A 22,343-nucleotide genomic window follows, 5' to 3' on the forward strand; every position below is an offset into this window, starting at 1 on the left:
GCTGCCATCTTTAAATCGGCCATCTTGAATCTAAGTCAGTTTTTTCAAATGGAAAGGGGGTCGTATAACATGTCAAACAACATCAGAATTTGCTGAAAAGTTTATTGCTGCAAACAGATTAGCAGTTATGGTTCAAAAGTTACAACGATTTTTTGGTTGTAGGTAACTGAAGATGGCTTTGACAAAAGAGGAGAGAATTGAGGTAATTTGATGTCTGGAGAACAAAGTTTCTGTGTCATAGCTGCAGATTTTAACAACCGGCACCCAGAAAGACCTCCAATTTCACATAACACTGTCGGGTGCCTAATTTCCAAATTCCGAGAAACTGGGACTGTGGCTGACAAGTCAAGGAGTGCTCATCAAAAAAATGCTACTGACGAGACAACCTCAACAATGGTTTTGGCATCCTTCACGAAAAGCCCACAACGCAGCACATGACACATTGTCATCAGAATGTGGAATCAGCCAGTCATCGATCGTACGAATCCTTCATGCCCATCAATGGCATCCATTCAAGATCCAGCTACTCCAGTACCTAGCAGAGGATGACCCAGACAGACATATGCAGTTTTGCACGTGGGCCTTAGAGCAACATCAACAGGATCCCTCTTTTGCGCAAGGCATCTTGTTCAGTGATGAGGCAAACTTTTATGTCAGTGGCGAAGTTAACAGTCACAACCACAGGTACTGGAGTGACCAGAATCCACACTGGATGAAACCTTCAAAGGTTGTTGGTAACATAAAGGTTATGGTGTGGTGTGGGGATATGGGGTATCCATGTAATTGGACCCATTTTAATTGACCAGAACCTAAATGCAAAACGCTACCTCGAAATGCTGCAAGAAGTGGTGTTCCCCTCAGTTCTGAATAAAGATGGCAGCTTTCACTGTTACTTTCAACAGGATTGGGCTCCACCACACTACGGAGCAGTTGTTCGTCAGTGGTTAGAAGGTCAATTTCCTGGTTATTGGATTGGCTGACGTGGTTCTGTGGAATGGCCCACCCAGATCACCTGACCTCACACCACTTGCCTTTTATCTGGGGGTCATTTAAAGCAACTCATGCATGCAGAGAAAATAAGAAACAGGCATCATCTCCAGCAACGCATTGAAGAAGCGTCTGCCAGCATTTCTTCAGAAATCCTTCTGTGAGTGCATGACGATTGCATCCAGCGCCTTCGAATTTGTGTTGACCAAGAGGGACAACATGTTGAACATATTAAACAACTGTCCTTTATGGAGAACAGTTCAGCCTGTAATTCCAACAAAAAAAAAGTGTTGAACTTTTGAACCATAACTGCTATTTCAAATCTGTTTGTAGCAATAAACTTTTCAGCAAATTCTGATGTTGTCTGACATGTTACACAACACCCTTTCCATTTAAAAAAACTGACTTAGATTCAAGATGGCCGATTTCAAGATGGCGCCCATGTTCGGTACTTACCCTAAAAGATGGCCCACTTCACCCATACCTTACTGGAGTATTCAGTTTTCCCATTTCCTACACAGTTTTTTAAGCAAAAGGGTGCACTGCGACTTTTGAATCACCCTGTATATATTTATAGAGATATAGAGACTCTCTTGGGGCAGCACTCTCTGTGGGGGTGAGTAGAGTATGTGTTTGGTTTACGTCTGTAGTAACAAAAGCATTTTGGCTTGACAGTGTTAGTACTAATGCTAAAACCATAATACACAGATTGTACACAACACCGTAATGAGGTGGACACTTATTAAGAATAGGAAAAAACAAATTGATTACACAGGCCTGCAATGGAAAATTGTCTAAAAACAAATTGTATAGGTTTTTAGTAAGGTACTGAGGTATTGCACTAAGTAGAAATGGGATTTGAAGCCGGCAATACAGGCAGAATATCCAAAAACTGAGAGGAGACCACAGTTTATCATGTAACCACATCAGAAGCGACCATGCCTGCAAGTGCTCTACCTGACCTGGACGCACAGGTACCCCCTGTATACCTGGTCGTGATGTTCCGATGGTCGCGATGTTCCCGATCAATGTTTTAATGTTTGGGGGGGGGGGGGGGGGGGGGAGAAAAAAAATTCTTTTTTTTGTTAACTAAAATCATTTGGGATAGGGTTAAATTCATGTTCTTCACCTAATTCACTAATAAAAAAAACCTGAGAATTTCGGAGCGGCTTTCGGCGAAATAAATAGTTAAGTGGTTAAAAGGCATCATGTCCACTGTTACCTGGCAGCATCCCTGCTAATGAAATAGCTGAGACCAATGACCTGCTTCATAGTTATGTAAATATTCACAGGAATATGCTTAATAGGGTTGATGCTTTAAAACCATACTGCATATAAATGTAAAAATAGAAACAGTCGCTCTGGAAACCATTAGACCTATGGTTAAGGGTAACTATTTCAGGACGATTTTAAAAAAGATAAACCTGTGTGCTAAATAGATAAGCAGTATCACAGTCAAGCAACGGTGTATATAAAGACAAGCCTGAACAGGTAATGCTGGGCATACACCTAACAATTATCTGGCCGATCTACCCAATATCGGAGGATTGAACAGACAATTGTAAAGTTTACATGCAGGACCGACCTGAAACTGTTAATCGATAGTCCAGTATGTCTGTTCGATGTGATATTTTGAAGTTACATAGCGGTCACAATGGGCAGTATATGTACTGCTGCAGCCGACCGTCAACCATTTCCCCTATTCCTTCACAGGTGAGAACCGGAAATGTCTCCTCCCAGGGTAGGAACACAGATATCCTGTGGCCATACACTGTGATATATCTTATAATGTATGCCCAGCATATATAGGAGATGTCAGGCTGTCAGATAAAATGTCTGTCCTTATCTGACCATGTATGCTCAGCTTAAGAGAATAGACAAATAGGGTTGGTGTTACCCAGTGCAAACTCCTCCCGTATGCCAAAAGCGTACACACATAAGGGGGCACGTCTTTGTGATGATGCCACGCCCCCTGGTGTATGACATTTTGGGGGCTTTATAGCATGTCACATTCCATACTCATCATACTGGGGACTTGCCCAGCACTTTGGGAGCTGCTGGAGAGTCCCCAGCCTCTCCCTGAACAGTGTGGCTGGCGCATGCATGCCGCTGCTCTGCTAATTTGGTGTCACGCACTGCGATCCATACCCCCCTACTGACCAGTCCACCACTGGCATCGTACGATCTACAATGTTCTTTTTTCTCTTTGTCAAGCCTGAAGGTCATAGTAATAACTTTTTTGTTAACATTTTTGGGTCACAAAGCAATTAATGAGTTTCTGTCAAAGCACTCACTCAATTGTAAATCCTTAGCAGTATGTTCTCCACTGGTTCTGAAATGAGACCTAAGGCTGTTCTTTTATTTAGCCAAGTGTTAGATGCCCTTAAATACGGTGAGACTATTTATCCATTGCATGGAGAGGCATTTTATGGCTCGCCTTTTTCTATATAAATAAGAACCTGTAATGCAACAGTTTTAGCATGGCCAAATGGCAAAACGGTACCAAGGCATGCTGGTATGTGTAGTTCAACAACAGCTGGAGGGCCAAAGGTTCCCCACCCCTGTTGTAATGAATACACTCTGCAACCATTTTGATTCAAAAGCCATAATTATACTATTAAACATAAAATTCAATTTAAAACACTGGCTGATATTTCAGTGTGTGTACCATGTAAAATTGCTATGTTTCCATCACCGATATTTTTTATACACATAATTAAGTTAAATGTTTTTGGAGACAATCTTCAGTGTTACATTCTTGTGTCTGTAGGTAGAGTAGAGGACTATAGTCAATAAGTGGCTGCACAGTTCCGAACATTCTTGATTTCTAACTCGAGCTGGCAGATCTGAACATCCCTTTGGTTCAATTGATCACGCAATCGACGGATTTCTTCCTGCTGCTTGTAGAACATCTGCAACAACTGCACAATAAAAGAAAGAAAATAGTACTTGGGAGACAATAACGGGTATGCTCACTCATTGCAGTTTCTGCTATGTGGTAACATAAATTACATACGCCAACAGCCCAGGCAACATAATGGAAGGAAATAAACCAATCCATTTCAGCCTGTGCTCTGACTTTACTTTGCTGCAATTGCACTATGCTCACTAAGGCATTGTGCCATAGAATACTGTATGTTTACAGAATGGAAATGACTGCCCTCTGCAGAATAATTACATAATATTATTATTTTTATATGATGTCTACCTTTCCTCTATCACATGTCCGAAAGAAGCTTTAGTTACATGACAGTGTACCTGTGATGAGGCAACCTGTCTGTAAGTATTGGGTGGGCAGGCAACATATTGAAAGAAATGTCCAAAATGCCATTTATTTATTTTTGCTTGCAAAAGTCTGAATTAGTGGTATTTACATCGTAGATGAATACAGATTAGAATAATACTAAATATTGAATTCTTTGTTAGGTTTAGAAATAATTGGAATAAAAGAAGATTTGTTAAATGCTTTTCCATAGGTTTTACACTTGCTATTGGTGGTTAGCTGGAGTCTGGGCACAAAATGGTTAAGTTTCTTCTCCCAGTAGCCCAGGCTCCCTCTCCCCTATACCCCACCCCCAGCCTCAGGGACCAGTTAAATTTAACAAGCCCAAGGCAAGGAGCAAGAGGAAGAAAGAAGACCTGCACACACTCAGATCAAAAGGAATCAGTAACAGTGCAAAACCCCACAAGTCAGGTGCATCAGGGTGGGCGCCCTGAGTCCCTTATGGATTCCAAGAAAAGGATTTAACAGGTAAGAACACAAATCTCCTTTTCTTTTTCATCCACTAGGGGTCACTGGAGTACTCTTGGGATATGGACGGTTCCACTGGAACTAGGCACTGAACAGTTAAACTTTGACTATACCTCCCCTCCATATCCCAGAGTACCTCAGTGTTTTTTCGGTGCTCACAGAGCAACTAGGCTTGTGTTAGTGAATCCACAATTATTGATTTTTCTCTTTGATTATTTTTGAAAACATCCCTTTCCCCCTTCCAAGAAGGCAAGGGTTTGGGATAGTGAAAGCTGCTGATGCAGCTGTGGGTGTCGGACCTCTCTAGAAGAGCTCCCTCATTTCCACGTGCAGGACACCTGCAGTAAAAGGCTGACGGTGCTTGCAGAGAAGCCCCGTCATTGCCCTCACCACACGGTCCAGGTATGTGTTTGGGGCGGTCAGCTCATGCTGCCGCCCCGCTGTGTGGGATTACTGTGTCTGTGTATTATGCCGTGCGCTGCCCGCAGCCGCCCGCCGCCGCTTTCAGCGCCGCTGTGAACACCTCTCCCGCCGCGCTCAGCCACGCTGGTGCATAGCCGCTCCACGGCTCCATGCGGCATATCGTCTGGCACTTCCGGAGTCATAGCAGCGGTCTCCGGATACAGAGTAGCGGTGCACGGGGGAGAGAGGGAGGCACACACTTCTTTATCTGACACAGAGCCAGCAGCGCTGTATACAGGGTCGGACTGGCCCACAGGGGTACCAGGGAAACCACCAGTGGGCCCCACTGCCTGAGGGCCCACTCCTTCCTGTAAGGATCAGGTTCCAGACTGTGCACTTGTGTTATAGATGGTAGATATGTTGCATTACACTGCACTAAACTATTGTGTATTTCAAGCATCTGTGGCGGCTGTCCACACCCCCTTTGTAGGCTGGCCACACCCCTAAGTATGGGCCCCTATCGCTGCATTCCCCCGGTGGGCCCTCCATGCCCCAGTCCGACACTGGCTGTATAGATAAGTAACAGGATGGCATATATACATTTAAGATAATCTGCTGCATAAGTTAAATGTTTGCACTTTGTGATATTCTGTGAGCATGGGAACATATTAAACCATGCTTCCTGTTTCTCTCCAGATTTTCCTGTAATACATCTCTCCACCATTGAAGGCGCAGGGGTGTTAGGGGGATTTTGGGATCAGGCATATTACTGGCACACTTGGCCAGATATATAGAGATACCTTAGTACTATTTAGTCGCACAGGTTTTCTCTCTCTTGTCTTTGTTTTTTTTTTTTTTTATTATTATTATTTACATAATGAGTAAGACACCAGCAAAGTCTAAGAAGCAGTTTTCTGCAATGTCTGTAAGGGTGTATTACCTGACGGATTTACCACATGTAAAGTATGTGTGGTAAATTCCGAAACAAATACAACTCCTGCTCCGGTTCCAAATCCAGTTTCTACCCCGGACCCGCCATGGGCTATATTAGCAGATGTTTTAGCTGGTTTGCAATCAGAGTTGGCCGCCTCTCAGCAGGAGCGAGAGGCGGCAAGATCTGAATCTAGGGTGAGACCGCTAGAACTTCCTGAGGGGTCTCAGCCTTACCAAAGGTCCAGATCCTCTTTGACTAAAGGGGATAAGTTTCATTTTTCTTATAAACTACCGGTTTCTGCTATGTTACTGTCTGATGATTCTTCAACAGACCTCACTGTACAAGATGTGGGTGAGGAGGGCGAAGTAGACCAGCAGTCAGATGGTGACGATTTTGACAGGCCGGGTATTGACAATCTCATCAGAGCAGTGCATCAGTCTCTGAATTTTACAGAAACTGAGGAGCCTCTGACAAATGATGAGGTAGTTTTTACTAAACGACAGAGAATTCCAATTTGTTTTCCTGTGTCAGAATCTCTTAATAAAATGTTACTAGAAACAAGGAAGAATCCGGATAAACGGTTTTCTGTACCTCACAGATTTAGGTCTAGCTATCCGTTTCCAGATTCTATGACAGCTACATGGGAGAATCCGCCGTTGGTGGATTCATCTGTGTCTAAACTTACAAAGAAATTAACCATACCAGTACCAGCTGCAACTACACTCAAGGACCCTTCGGACCGTAAAATAGAGGTTATGCTGAAGTCCATGTATACAGCGGCAGGAGTGCTGCTTAGACCTGGGTTGAGTGGCATTTGGGTAACTAAAGCTCTAATGGTATGGATAACAGAACTCAGATCTGCCTTAACTGATTATCATCTTATACTTCTCGCTGATTAAATCTGGGAAACGGCTGACTATTTATGTACAGCTTCTACTGACGTCTGTCAGCTCACTTCTCGCCTTTCATCATCACTAGTCACAGCACGACGTGCGCTCTGGCTACGTTCTTGGCGAGCGGAGACAGAGATCAAAAAAGGAATAGAAGCATTACCTTATGAGGGCGAGAAGTTATTCGGTCCTGAATTGGACAAATGGATTTCTGAGGCCACGGGAGGGAAGTCGGTTTTCTTACCATTTCCTCCAACAGTGCCTAGAAAAAGATATTCTGGACCGGCGTTCAAATCTTTTACACCTCAGTCCTTTCGCGGGCGTGGCAGGGGAACGGCCACACCAGGTAGACGAGGTCGGGGACGTAGTTTCCAACGAGCCAATACCACTCGTCAGGATACTAAAGTCACCGGTAAGCCAGTGGCATGACGGGCTCCCAGCCCATCTCGGTTCTCCTATTGTAGGAGCACGTCTTCAGTCATTCCAGTTGGCGTAGCTTCAGACGTCCACAGATGGGTGGATCCGCAATCTAGTTTTAACAGGTTACAAAATAGAGTTCGACTGTCTCCCGCCAATGCGGTTTTTCAGGACAGGACTGCCTCTGTCGGACGACAAGAGGGCGATTCTGCAGACTGCCATTCAGTCTCTGCTGGACGCAGCAGTTTTGGTTCCGGTCCCTGTGCACCAACAGGGTCAGGGTTATTATTCCAGTCTGTTTGTGGTCCCGAAGCCGGATGGCTCGGTCAGGCCAATATTGAACTTAAAGGGCCTCAACCAGTACGTCACTTACTACAGATTCAAAATGGAATCTCTACGATCAGTAATTGCAGGTCTAGAGCCACAGGAGTTTATGATTGCGCTGGATCTCAAGGATGCGTACTTACACATTCCGATTTGGCCTCCTCATCAAAGGTTTTTGCGGTTTGCAATACGACAGAACCATTACCAGTTTCAGGCTCTACCGTTTGGCCTCTCGTCAGCGCCTCGGGTATTCACCAAGGTGATGTCTGTGATGATAGCTCATCTCAGATCTCTAGGAGTGATAATAGTTCCATACATGGACGATCTACTCATCAAAGCTCCGTCTCAACAAATCCTCCTTCAACAGGCATTGCTGACATACAATGTACTGGTTCACCACGGTTGGATTGTCAACTTCAAGAAATCACATCTAGTTCCGTCCCAACGACTTCAATTCCTAGGTATGATTTTCGATACGGTAGACCAAAGGATCTACCTACCCGAACAGAAAGTACAGGTCATTCGTCATCTGGTACAATTAGTGCTCAAGCCACGCACAGTCTCGGTTCATTTGTGCATTCGCCTCTTAGGCACAATGGTGGCGGCTTTCGAAGCACTTCAATTCGGAAGGTTTCACTCATGTCCTTTTCAACTGGATGTGCTCGCACAGTGGTTGGGCTCGCACTTACAGATTCACCACAGGGTAAGGTTGTCTCCAAGGACCAGAGTGTCTCTACTCTGGTGGCTCAGGGTACAGAATCTAACCGCAGGAAAACAGTGCAGTACCTGGAATTGGATAATTCTCACGGCAGACGCAAGTCTCAGAGGTTGGGGAGCTGTAGTTCAGAATCTTCAGCTCCAGGGTCTCTGGGCGGATCACGAAAGATTGCTGTCTATAAATGTCCTGGAACTCCGGGCAATTTACAATGCGTTACGACAGGCAGTGCACATGCTGCAGGCTCAGGCAGTCCAGGTGCAATCAGACAATGCGACGGCGGTCGCATACATCAACAAACAAGACGGAACGAGAAGCCGCATGGCAATGCGGGAAGTAGCTCGAATCCTCAATTGGGCCGAGTATCACCAAGTGATATTGTCGGCAGTATTCATTCCGGGAGTGGACAACTGGGAGGCAGATTATCTCAGTCGTCGGGATTTCCATCCAGGAGAATGGGCATTAAATCCAGACGTATTTCTCATGCTGGTCCAGAGGTGGGGTTACCCGCAGGTGGACTTGATGGCATCTCGCCACAATCATCAAACATCCCAGTATGTATCCAGAACGAGAGATCCAGTGGCGGTGGATGCTCTCACAGTCAGGTGGCCATACAGTCTAGTATATCTGTTTCCACCGTTTCCGCTGCTCCCTCTATTGCTAAAACGGATCAAAAGAGAGTTCGTCACAGTCATACTAGTGGCGCCTCATTGGCCACGGAGAGCTTGGTTTTCGGATCTTCGCGGATTACTCGCAGACTATCCTTGGCCGCTCCCACTACGTCCGGACCTGTTACAACAGGGTCCGTTTCTTTACCCCGATTTAGCGCGGCTGCGTTTGACGGGGTGGCTGTTGAGACCACCCTCTTAAGAAGAGAGGGCATTCCAGAATCAGTCATTCCAACCATGTTACGAGCTAGGAAGCCGGTTATGGCAGCTCATTATTATAGAATTTGGCGTGCCTATATAGGTTGGTGTGAAGCTAGGAAGTTTCCAACTTCATCTTTCAAGTTATCCCGTCTTTTGTTATTTCTACAGATGGGATTAGATGGAGGTCTACGTTTATCCACACTAAAAGTGCAGATATCAGCTTTGTCAATTTACTTTCAAAGACGATTGGCTCTTTTGCCATCAGTACACACCTTTATGCAGGGTGTCCTCAGAGTACAGCCTCCATTCATTCCACCTACAGCGCCATGGGACTTGAATCTGGTTTTAGATTTCTTACAGTCTTTTCATTTTGAACCCTTACAACAAGTGGATATTACATTTCTCACTTGGAAAACAATTTTTCTTCTAGCCTTGGCTTCGGCAAGGCGAGTTTCAGATTTGGGTGCCTTGTCATGCAAGCCACCATATTTGGTGTTTCATGATGACAGAGCGGAACTTCGGACGAATCCCGCTTTCTTACCAAAAGTAGTGTCATCTTTTCACATCAACCAACCAATAGCAGTTCCTGTGTTATTAGGACATTCTGAAACTCTGGATGTGGTACGCGCGTTACGCGTTTATGTGTCTCGAACGTCTACACTTCGTAAGACGGATACGTTGTTTGTTCTCTATGATGCTGCCAAGAGGGGTTGGCCAGCCTCTAAGCAGACCCTATCCAGATGGATAAAACTGACCATACGTCAGGCTTATCTTCAGGCTAGATTACAGCCGCCTACATCGGTAACAGCTCATTCCACACGTTCTGTTGGAACTTCATGGGCAGCTGGTCATGGAGCCTCTTCGACACAGCTTTGCCGGGCGGCTACATGGTCATCAGTGCACACGTTTGTGCGCTTTTATAAGTTTGATACTTTTGCGGCATCAGCATCTAGCTTTGGCCGTTTAGTGTTACAAGTGCCAAATAGCTCTCCCACCCACGGGGGAAACTTTGGTACGTCCCAAGAGTACTCCAGTGACCCCTAGTGGATGAAAAAGAAAATAGGATTTTGGTACTTACCAGATAAATCCTTTTCTTTGAATCCATAGGGGGCACTGGACGCCCACCCAGAGCAGTTATTACCTGGTTGTGGTAAGTGCAGGGAATATTATGGTAACACACTCTTACCGACTGTTTCAAATTAGAAATTCTGTCGGGTTGGTGTCAACTGTTAGTTGTCATTTTTTGTTGGTGTCAACTTTATTGTTGTCCAGTTTTGTTATATGTATTTCTCCATTGTCAACCTCTATAGCTCCAGTTCGGCTCAGTAAAAAACACTGAGGTACTCTGGGATATGGAGGGGAGGTATAGTCAAAGTTTAACTGTTCAGTGCCTAGTTCCAGTGGAACCGTCCATATCCCAAGAGTACTCCAGTGCCCCCTATGGATTCAAAGAAAAGGATTTATCTGGTAAGTACCAAAATCCTATTTTCTCTATAATCCATAAGGGACACAGGGGCAGATGTATTAAGTCAGAGAAGTGATAAAGCAGTGATAAGTGTAAGATGATAATGCACCAGCCAATTATTACAGGTTTGAAAACTGACAGTTAGGAGCTGATTGGCAGGTGCATTATCACCTTCCACTTATTACTTCTTGATCACTGCTTTATCACTTCTCCAGGCTTAATACATCGGGCACACAGTTTTTTACACTGGGATGTCCCAAAGATGTCCTCTTAAGGAAGGGGATGCTCCTAAGCTGTGCTGAGAACCCTTCGCCCAAAGGCCGCATCTACAGAGGCAAAGGTGTCAAAGGACTAAAACTTGATGAAGGTATGGGTAGAAGACCAAGGGATAAATTTACTAAGGTGGGAGATTTTTAGAACTGGTGATGTTGCCCATAGCAACCAATCAGATTGTATCTATTATCTTCTAGAAGCAGCTAGACAAATGTTAAGTAGAATTTGATTGGTTGCTATGGGCAACATCACCAGTTCTAAAAAAACTCCCACCTTAGTAAACTTACCCCCAAGTGTCCACTTTACAAAGCAGAGGTACCACGTTTAGCTGTCCAGAAGTTCTCACTGACCAAGTGGAATGAACCCGGAGCATGGCAGGGGCAAGAAGGTCTGCCGAAGAGTAAGATTAGTGGATAGTCAAACTAAGCCATCTGACCAAAGTCTGCTTAGTAGCCAGCCAGCCCCATTTGTTAAAGTCACACAGGATAAATAGAGAATCTGTTTTACGGAAATCCCTAGTCCTGTACACACAGATCTGGAGGGTTCTCACAACATCCCAGGAGGCCTACTTTGGAGTAGAATCCTGTAACTGGAAGGAAAGAACCATGATTTGCTGGATGATGTGAAACCTGGATAACACCATAGGAAGGTAGCCCAATTACATCCTAAGAACAGCCAGATCTGAGTGATAAAAGGGGAGCGACAAGACAATGCAGAAACCCTATGGGCCGATGCGATAGTGAGGAGGAAGAGAGTCTTCCATATAAGCCAACGATTGTCCACGGTGTCCAAGGACTCAAAGGTTGACAACTGGAGAGCTTGAAAAACCAAAGAAGTTCCACAGAGCCACTGGAAAAACAAAGAGAGGTTGAACATGGATGACACCCTGCAGAAAAGTCCATACATCAGACAACATAACAACCCATCACTGGAAAATCACAGAAAGGGCTGAGACCTGTACCTTTAACGAAGAAATGTGAAGGCCCAAATCCAGACCTGCCTTTAAGAAAGACAGGATTGCGATAGACTGTTGGATTCAGGGGTTGATTCCTCTAGCCGAACATGAGTCAAAGTATGTTCTCCAAATCCAGGCAGAGGAAGACTTCCAGGCATTAAGCATGGTACGAATGACCACGCATGAGAACCCTTCAGCCCTCAGAATGAATGTCTCAAGAGCCACCCCATCAAAATGAGTTGACCCATATTTGGATGGAAGCACAGGCCCTGAGACAGTTGATCCGTCTGGAAAGGAAGACGAAGCAAAGTGATGATGGAAAGGTCCTGGAGATCTGCTTACCAAGCTTTGTGTGGCCAATCACGGTACTGCCTTCCAACTTCAATTTGCGAAGGACAAGCAGAATAATTGAGATTGGAGGGAAGATTAACATGAATAGGAAGGATCATTGAACTGCTTAGGTGTCCACCAAAAGAGCTCCCAGATCTCTAGTGTGGGAGCAGTATCTTGGCATTTTGTATTTGTGTTAAGACGCCATCAAATCAATGTCTGGAAGTCCCCAGTTGAGAACCAGGAGCTCGACAAAGGACAGAAAAAGGATTGTCTCTTCGTTGGCGCACTTAGAAAGAGGAAAACTTATGTATTTTATTAAAATATAACTTTTATTCTTATTTAATAAAAAATTGCCTAGCAATTGGGAAACATATTGGTGAAAAAATAAATAAATTGTGCTCTATAGGCGATTAAATATATGTGCTCAAAAAATTAAAAGCTGATTCACTGTGCTCTAATAATTGCTTCACTCAATTTATTGTTCTAAGTAAATATCACTGGAGTTATACCTATTTTGTTTTATTATTATTATTATTATTATTATTCTTGGTACTTGTTATGCATTAAATATGAATCGAGACCGCATATATTGCGCAATTATGAATAGGTAAGTAACCATAGTACAACACAGATCTCAGAGGTAAATATTAAATTCAAATACTCCTGGGACAAAATCAGTCCCTTTGTGTGTGTCCAAATATCATAGTATAAACTATTGATTCCATAGGATAGGATTATCTGCAGGCAAAAACGTATCACTAGTTCCTTTAAAAGGACTCCATTGACAAAAGACCCTGGTATATACACTGTTAATTAATCCTCCATATATAGCAAGATCATGTCTTTTTGCCTCGTTAAAACATTTGCGAAACGTGCACATCGGCGTTTCAGAGCGGGGCCGCTAAGCCCGCTCACTGATCACTGTGCCTAATATGCCTATACATTAAGAAAATATGTTATAGATCGCTGCTACTGTTAGGGTACGGTTATGTAGGAATCTACAATGGTCAAATGTATCAGAATTTGAATTGTATATGAATAGTTGCCGATACAGAGAATACATAGGGACCATTGCATCCTGGGCGGCTTATATCAGCTGCAGCCAGTAATGACCGACTTGCTTTAAAGTAGAAACTCTGTTGCATCAATAGTGAATGAATCAATTGACATGAAGAGAAATAAAACTATAAAGTGCATGGAGTATCTTTATTAAGATACTGTTAACCGTCCCGCAGCAATACTTAAACTGTGAGACGTGCTGGAAACATACCCGCTCATTTAAACCAATAAGTGAGGGACCATCAAACCCCGGGCGGTATATAATTATAATAGTCATAGACAGTAACAATCGAGCATTTCTGTCATATTGAGAGTGTATGTATTAAGTAATATACAGAAATACACGATGTTTTTCAACTGTATATGATGCATATAAATTTCCTATCATGTTACTGATTATCGTCACACAGCAATATTAGGACTGTGAGACGTGTTGTTAATATATCCACCTATTTTGATTAATGTGTGCAATCCCAGCACAGCCATAGGTGGTAAGAGATTTCTCAGTATAGAACAGATACACCTGGGTTAACGGGCGGTACCCACATTATATATACTATTATCATAATTGTGGAAGTATGTCAATGCCCACTAATGATACCTATTAGAAACAGCATGGAATATAATAAAGACATTGATCTGAAGGGATAAGGAATGGAATGTGCACCTATACATAAGTCCTTTTAGCATCTAGCGGACTGGTGTATTATAGATTTGTAAATAGCGCGGGTTTAGTAACGTATAATAATATCAATATAAGAAGACCATTAGGGGAGACAATCGCTAGTACTAAGTATAACGGAATACTCTGGTAGGACACAGCAGGCATATTATTGTGTGTGGTAATAAATGAATAAAGCCTGAGAAGCTTTTAACCACACATAGTGTGTATTAACATCATAAACCATTGAAGGTGAAGCGAGTGCGGCAAGCAGCCGCGAACACTCATCATACCAGCCCTAACTTATCAATATTCCTATTTGACATTTAATTATTATAAAGGGCTTTGTGTACAATAGACCTGATCTAATTGGTGTATAACAGCTTGAAATCATTCATTATTTAAAGATCATTGTCAATGGAGTCATGATGCATGCCGCGCTTAGACCCATACAATAGACATGATCTTGCTATATATGGAGGATTAATTAACAGTGTATATACCAGGGTCTTTTGTCAATGGAGTCCTTTTAAAGGAACTAGTGACACGTTTTTGCCTGCAGATAATCCTATCCTATGGAATCAATAGTTTATACTATGATATTTGGACACACACAAAGGGACTGATTTTGTCCCAGGAGTATTTGAATTTAGTATTTACCTCTGAGGTCTGTGTTGTACTATGGTTACTTACCTTTTCATAATTGCGCAATATATGCGGTCTCGATTCATATTTAATGCATAACAAGTACCAAGAAGAAGAAGAATAAAACAAAATAGGTATAACTCCAGTGATATTTACTTAGAACAATAAATTGAGTGAAGCAATTATTAGAGCACAGTGAATCAGCTTTTAATTTTTTGAGCACATATATTTAATCGCCTATAGAGCACAATTTATTTATTTTTTCACCAATATGTTTCCCAATTGCTAGGCAATTTTTTATTAAATAAGAATAAAAGTTATATTTTAATAAAATACATAAGTTTTCCTCTTTCTAAGTGCGCCAACGAAGAGACAATCCTTTTTCTGTCCTTTGTCGTTCTCTACTCTTATTGTCTATGGCAGCACCCCCTATGGATACTAGCAGAATTTTGTATGCATTAATATAATTTGGGGATTACGTTATCGTATAACATTATAAACTTTGTCTGGTGCAGGAGACATCCCTTTCCCCCATTTTCCCATACATATTGGAGAATCGGGAGCTGAAAGACATCTGGGTGTAGGGCAAACTCTTCTGAGGGAACATCCTGGTGCCTGACATAGTCAACTTCCCAGTTTTGGACTCCTGGGATATGGACCGCTGACATAGAGGGAAGAATCTGACTCACCTCCATCATGGTGCTGTGATTTTGAGTGCTGTCCTGATAGACAATGCAACAACCATTGTTTACATAATCTGACTGCACCTTGACCGGCTACTGCTGGAGGAGGGGTTGTGCTAGACAAAGAGCTCTGTAAACAGCTCTGAACTCCAGAATATTGATGGGCAGCTGGCTCACCTGAAACATCCACTGACCCTGAAATCTCTGATGACTAGTCACCACTACCTACCCCTGATGACTGGCTTCGGTGGTGAGCAGAACACAGTCCTGAATCCACAAGGTGCGGACCTTGTCCAGGAGGGACCAGTGGAGCCACCACAGGAGTGAAACTGGGCATACTCCAGTATGTCAAAGGTGGAGACCAGATAGACCGGAAACTGTATGCAAAAGTGGTTTGATACTCTATGGTGACTCAAGAATATGTGAATCTTGGACTGTAAGGGATGAAACTTGTTTGTGGGAAAGAATAGTCAAGGTGCATTTTCCCATTTGTTGAACTGCATATGCCTACCATGATACAGACATGATTTCTCAGCACATCTGGTGACTGTGCCAGGAGAAGTAGGTCATCTAGATACAGTATTTGAACCCCCCTGCACAGACATGTGCTGCCATGACCTTTGTGAAAACACAAGGAGCTGTGGAAAGTCCAAATGGCAACACCCAAAATTGAAAGTGTGAACCTGAGGAAGCGCTGGTGACAGACTATGATGGGCATATGGAAATAGGCATCCTGGATATCTAAGGAGGCCATGAAGTTCCTCGGTACCAGAGCCAGTACGAAGGAGCTCAGAGACTCCATATGGAACTTGGGAACCCGTAGGTACCTGTTGAGTGACTTCAGGTTGAGGATGGGTCTGATTGAGCCATCCAGCTTCTGTCCAGGAAGAGGTTGGCATAGAGTCTCTGGGATGGGGGGACTAGGATGATGACCTTGGAGGCCAGAAGGGAGCATATGGGCTCCTGCAGTGCTTCTGCTTTTCCTAGATCCTTTGGAAGTCCTGCTGAAAAATACTGGGCTGGAAGACGCTCCCAAAAGGTTTGTGCGTAGTCTTGGGAAACCACACTACTGACACAGGTGTCCACTGTGGTCAACATCCATGCACTGGAGAAAAGCAGAAGCCCATGCCTCTGATAGGAGGTCCTCAAGTTGAACAGAAGAAAAGAACTTAGCAGCCACCTCCTTCTGATGTTTAAATACCACAGCATTTGACTTAGATGTCCACTCTGAGTCCTTGATCAAAATTTCAGACTTAACTACCTTGATTAGCAACTCATCATTCACTTGTTGAGTCCTCCGGAATAGAGAAGGTTTCAACATCCGAGGTAATGTAGACATTATACTCCTGATTGGAGGAAACCTGTGAGTCTAAGTCATAACCAGATGGGTGTAGAGCTGTCCCATTTGGTAGACTTGCACTTGGAATGGCAGTCCTTATCAAGCATCTGTTGGAGGGATGCTGACACTTGCGTCAAACCCTGCACTGACTGAGTGAACAATTGGACCCATGGTGGTTCTGTGGCAGAAGGCTGCAAATCATCCTGAGCTGGTAGAGGATTGGCGACCTGGCCCATGCCTGTAGATAGACTAGTAGGAGGGGAGGACCCAGGGGTTGCAAGCCAATTAACTGCAACATTACCTATGAAAGAGCGGAAGGCCATGCTAGTTCATGATTGGAAGCTGTGGCTGCTGTGGAAGCTGTAGCTATGCCAATTCCTGATTGGAAGCTGTGACCTCACACAGCGTAGACATGAAGCACGGGACAGAGAACATTGTGGTCCGGAGCCTGAGGATAAAAGCACATCAGTACAGTTTCTAAAGTTAAACAACACAGACTCGCCCCTTCCCTGGGTGTTTTGCCCTTGGAAGACATGATAATGCAATTCAAGGGATGTCCCCACACACAAAATATACCCAATACAGTGGTGTGCTAGCAAGGGGTAGTGCACTGACTAAAGCGCTACAAATATATAAGTGGTACTATGTAGAATAATGTGAACGCCATTAGAAAAATTGGTGTTCACCCAAGTGTAACAATTAAACAGTAGTACTTATTGAAGATAGAGTAATAAAAAAAAACCCACAAACTGCGAGCAGAATGCAGGCTACCACAGTACCTCTGAGATAAAGAACCCATACACTTACTACATGCACAAAGAACATTCAATGAACAAATAGTAAAAAGTGATCAAGAATCCAAACCCCAATGGGAGAGGAAGCTGTATGTATAACCTGACCACCAAGAGTGAGGTATACCGGGAGAGGAAAAGCCTGTGCTTCTCTCTGGTGAGGTGCTATGGCAGGCAATATAGAAAATGGCTGCCAAGTATCTCATGGAGGGAGGAGAGAGGGGGAGTAAGCCCTGTGGCAGGACGCCTGCTAGAGGGATCGCACCAAGGTGTGGGGGAGGGGCTAACATACAAAAACTGACTCCCCAGTCTGGCATGGATCCCAGGGCACTGGCCACCACTAATATAGTGCCCTGTTGCCTATAAACTGCCCTGGTGGTCTAGTGAGGGTGCAGAAAAATCCTGGGCACCCCCACTGCCAGCACTGCTGGTGGTCTCCCTCTGGGAAGACACCTAACCTGCTCTTTGATGGGTCCTATTACAGTTCACTTGGTATGCACTGTGGAGCCCTGCCAAAATCACTGACCCAGTCGCCAGTGTGCAGCCGCTAGAGCTGGGGATTGTCGGAGCAGCAGTGAGGACATCCTATAGGATGCTAATTCACTGCCTGCTCAATAAAAGAAACTAAAAATAAATAAAAAAGAAACTACAATGAGGATGTTTAAAAGCAGCCCCTGTGAAAAAAATGCCCCCTCCTTACAGGCACCAAATAAAAAACTGGTGCCTGAGGCTGAGGGCCGGTTATAGGGAAGAGGGAGCCGGAGCTGCTGGGAGAAGAAACGTAACCGTTTGGTGCCCAGGTTCCAAGCTCAGCACCTTTTTTCATTTTATGTGCATATTCAATCAGCTGCAAACTAGGTTGCACAACTTTATGCTATTCAATAAGAAAATCACATTAACCTGGGCTTCAAAAGGGACACTTGTAGCTTTTAGTTTGTACCCTCAGAGTAGGCCATAACTTTGTACATCCCTTCTAATTAATAATAATGTATTTAAATGGGTTTAAATAGTAAAATATGGCCAATAAAGATATTTCATTTTCATGTAACTTTCTTTAAAAAGCAAAGAAATTGGATAAAATCATGTACAATACTTGCAAAAGTTTAAGGCAGTTATGGTAAAATGTTACAAAGTAAGAATGCTGTCAAAAATAGAAGTGTTAATAGTTTATTTTTATCAATTGACAAAATGCAAAGTAAATGAACAGAAGCAGTATGGTTCAGCATAGAGATACAGAGTCTGACTCATCACATACAAAAACAAAGGTGTTAGATTTTAGGAAAGCTGATTTTGTAGGGATGGGAAAATGTGTAAGTGATTCTTTGGCAGAGTGGAGGAACTTGGAAGCAGTGTAGGAGAGGTGGGATATATTAAAAAGTGCAACATTAAAGGCAACAGACCTATGTATCAAAAGTGTTAGGAAAAACACAAGAAAACGAAAGCCAGTGTGGTGAAAGTAACAGCAAGTATTGCAAAAGCAAAAAAGATGGTTTTAGGAAATATAAGCAGACACAAAATAATGAAGACAAAGAGATATATCTTGTTAGACAGAAGGAGACTAAGAAGGTAATCAGATGTGCAAAGGCACCAGCTCAGGAGAAAATGGCCCAGTCAGTGGGTAAAAGAGACAAAACTTTTTTTTAAGGTATATAAGCGAAAGGAGAAAAACAAAAGGCGGCATAATAAAACTAAAGACAGAGACTGGGAGTCTTATTGAGGGAGACACTGTAATAGCTGATCATCGTAATAATTATTTTTGCTCAGTATTAACTACTGAAAGAGGGGAATGGGCCACAGTTCAGCTGCAAGGATACTCAGGAAAATGAAACAAGTACATTTACAGAGGAGAAGGTCCTAACAAAACTCTCAAAGCTGAAAGTGGATAAATCTATGGGGCCAGATGGGATATATACATGGATATTAAAAGAGCTTAAAGAGGTACTGGTAACACCATTAACAGAATTATTCAACCAGTCATTAGCATCAGGAGTAATTCCAGAGGACTGGAAAAGAGCGAATGTAGTCCCACTGCACAAAAGTGGAAGCAAGGAAGAGGCAAACAACTACAGACCAGTGAGTCTTACATCAGTAGTAAGAAAATTGATGGAAACACTCTTAAAAGAAAAAGTTGTAGAGTATCTCAAATCTAGCAATTTACAGGATCCCAGCAATTTACAGCATGGATTCACTGGGGGGGGGGGGGGAATTATGTCAAACAAACCTTATTGACTTTTTTGACTGTGTGACTAAAGTGATGGATAAAGGTGGAGCCATGGATATAGCTTATCTAGACTTTAGTAAGGGTTTTGACACTGTCCCAAATCACAGGCTACTAAATAAACTCGAAAGCTTGGGATTGGATACTAAAATGGCTGAATAGATAAGATCTTAGTTGCAGTATAGAAAACAGAGTTGCAGTGACAGGAGGGAAATGTTACCAGTGGAGTACCCCAGGGATCTGTACTTGGACCAGTGCTTTTAAATATCTTTATTGGTGACATTGCAAATGGCATTAAAGGGAAAGTATACCTTTTTGCAGATGACACAAAAGGTATGTGACAGGGTAGACACACCAGGAGGAGTAAAACAAATGATTGAGGATCTATGTAGACTAGAGGAATGGTCAAGAGTGTGGCAATTACAGTTTAATGCCAAAAAATGCAAAATCATGCACTTGGGTCTCAAAAATCCAAAGGCTAAATATAGTATTAATGGCACTATACTGGAATCTACTGAGGAGGAAAGGGATCTAGGAGTCGCTATTTCAGGTGACTTAAAGGCAGGTAAGCAATGTAACAAAGCAATTAGGAAGGCTAGTCAGATGCTTGGTTGCATACGGAGAGGAATCAGCAGTAGAAAAAAAGAAAGAAGTAATAATGCCACTGTATAGGTCAGTGGTATAGGTCAGTGGTACGGCCTCATCTAGAATACTGTCTTCAATTCTGGAGGCCATATCTTCAGAAGGATATTAGATATTAATAGCTTACAGACTGTACAAAGAATGGCAACTACAATGGTGCATGGCCTACATCACAAAACATACCCAGAAAGACTAAACAATCTCAATATGTACAGTTTGGAGCAGAGAAGGGAAAGGGGGGACATGATACAAACTTTCAAATATATCAAGGGTTTTATCAAAGTCCAGGGGGGAAACATTCCTCAAATGAAGAAAAGCAATAGCACATGAGGACATGCATTGAAACCGAAGGTAGGCAGGATCAGGGGAAATTTGAGGAAAAATTACTTCACAGAAAGGGTAGTGGACAAGTGGAATAGCCTCCCATCAGAGGTGGTAGAGGCTAAGACAGTAAGCAATTTAAACATGCATTGGACAGACCTAAGGATATCCTCACAAAGAAATAAGGATCAAATAGGGTTTCAGGTAAAAATATGGTAAAAGAAAAAAAAAATGGGCAGACTAGATGGGCCAAGTGGTTCTTATCTGCCGTCAAATTCTATGATTATAAGAGAAATCTAAATCAAATCAATATTTGAAGTGACCACTCCATTCTTCTAGGTATGCTTATAAAAAATATCTGTTAATAAATAAGTATCTGTAAACCTAAATATAAAACAATGAATGTAAAAAAAAAAAAAAATAGAAATATTGCACGCATTGAACACCAATACCTTCTCAGGTACCCCAGAAACATAAATGAAAGATACAGACAATAACAGTTTATGTTCTCCAACTCTACACATTGGGGTCTATTCATGAAGCAGTGAGAAGTGTGGAGAAGTGAGCCAGTGGAGAAGTTGTCCATGGCAACCAATTAATATTGAAGTAACATTTATAATTTGCATACTATACAATTGTATGGAGCAGCTGATTGGTTGCCGTAGGCAACTTCTCCACAGGCTCACTTCTCCACTCTTTTCACAGCTACATGAATAGACCTCATTGTCTGAAAAGTCCTGTATATGAAATGAGCCATACCTCATTCTCTGTCTTAGGAGGTGGACATTCAAACAGGTCAAATCCATTAGAGATTAAAGAGTCTTGTAACCTTCCAGTGGCTCTCCTCTTCCCCCTGTCTTCTCTAATGATCTCTGTTTTGTACTCTATCTCCCATACTGTTTTTGTGGGAGGCTTTTCCTCATAGATTTTCTTTGGCTGTTTAGCAGGCACCTTGGGTTCCTCATCAGGAAGAGTTATCTGAGAGAGGGAAGGTTTTGATCCAGGTTTTAGAGATACCAAAAGAGGACCTAAATTGAATATAAGCATAATGTAATTGTTTTTTTACCTCAGTAACAAAAACTAAAATTTAGTGTAAACAAAAACGGAATCAAGATTTTCAAAATGAAATATTATTTATCAGCGAAAGAGAAAATGCTATATTGTAGATGAATGAAGATAATTAAAACTATTTTTCCCCCAGCTACCGGAACATACACTTCTAACATCAGAGATGAATGGAGTGTCACAGTGAAAACACATTTGTCACTTAAGAGCTACTGTGGAGATACAGTAAAATAATTTCCTGTCAACCTCAAAATAGAAACTTTATTGCACAAACGGATCATTTCCTTGTCACTCTGTGCTGTGAAACACAAGTCATTTCATTTTACATGGTCCCTGTTATGAGAAACGTAGGTGCTGTTAAAATACACATGGGATTTAGGCTGTATCCAGACACGTCATTTTTTTTTCTAATGTGTGTGTGATGGGTGGAGTATGAGCAAAATATGTACGTTAAACTGGACATAAATACAAAAAAATTAAGATAACATTGTTTATCTTTATGTGTTTAAAAAGGTACAATAACATTTATTTTGTAAGCAAAGAAAAAACAAAACTACCGTACAAATTATGGAAATGGAGCCCACTGAAGACACTGTTCCACTTA

General features: G+C 42.6%; 1 protein-coding gene across 3 annotated transcripts in view; it reads right to left on the reverse strand.

The window, feature by feature from the left end:
* Window positions 1-1,514: 1,514 nt before the first annotated feature.
* The window catches only part of CORO2A (coronin 2A), a 435,475-nt gene continuing 414,646 nt past the window's right edge, over window positions 1,515-22,343 (reverse strand). For all 3 annotated transcript variants that reach the window (XM_063914669.1, XM_063914671.1, XM_063914670.1), the window contains exons 11-12: window positions 21,434-21,702; window positions 1,515-3,908 (exon numbers count right to left, since the gene is read on the reverse strand). In XM_063914669.1, coding sequence (XP_063770739.1) covers window positions 3,777-3,908; window positions 21,434-21,702 — 401 coding nt within the window. In that variant the 3' untranslated portion in view covers window positions 1,515-3,776. The remainder of the gene's footprint in view (window positions 3,909-21,433; window positions 21,703-22,343) is intronic.

This window comes from Pseudophryne corroboree, chromosome 1, assembly GCF_028390025.1.
Source record: "Pseudophryne corroboree isolate aPseCor3 chromosome 1, aPseCor3.hap2, whole genome shotgun sequence".
In the NCBI taxonomy this organism is placed as follows: domain Eukaryota; kingdom Metazoa; phylum Chordata; class Amphibia; order Anura; family Myobatrachidae; genus Pseudophryne; species Pseudophryne corroboree.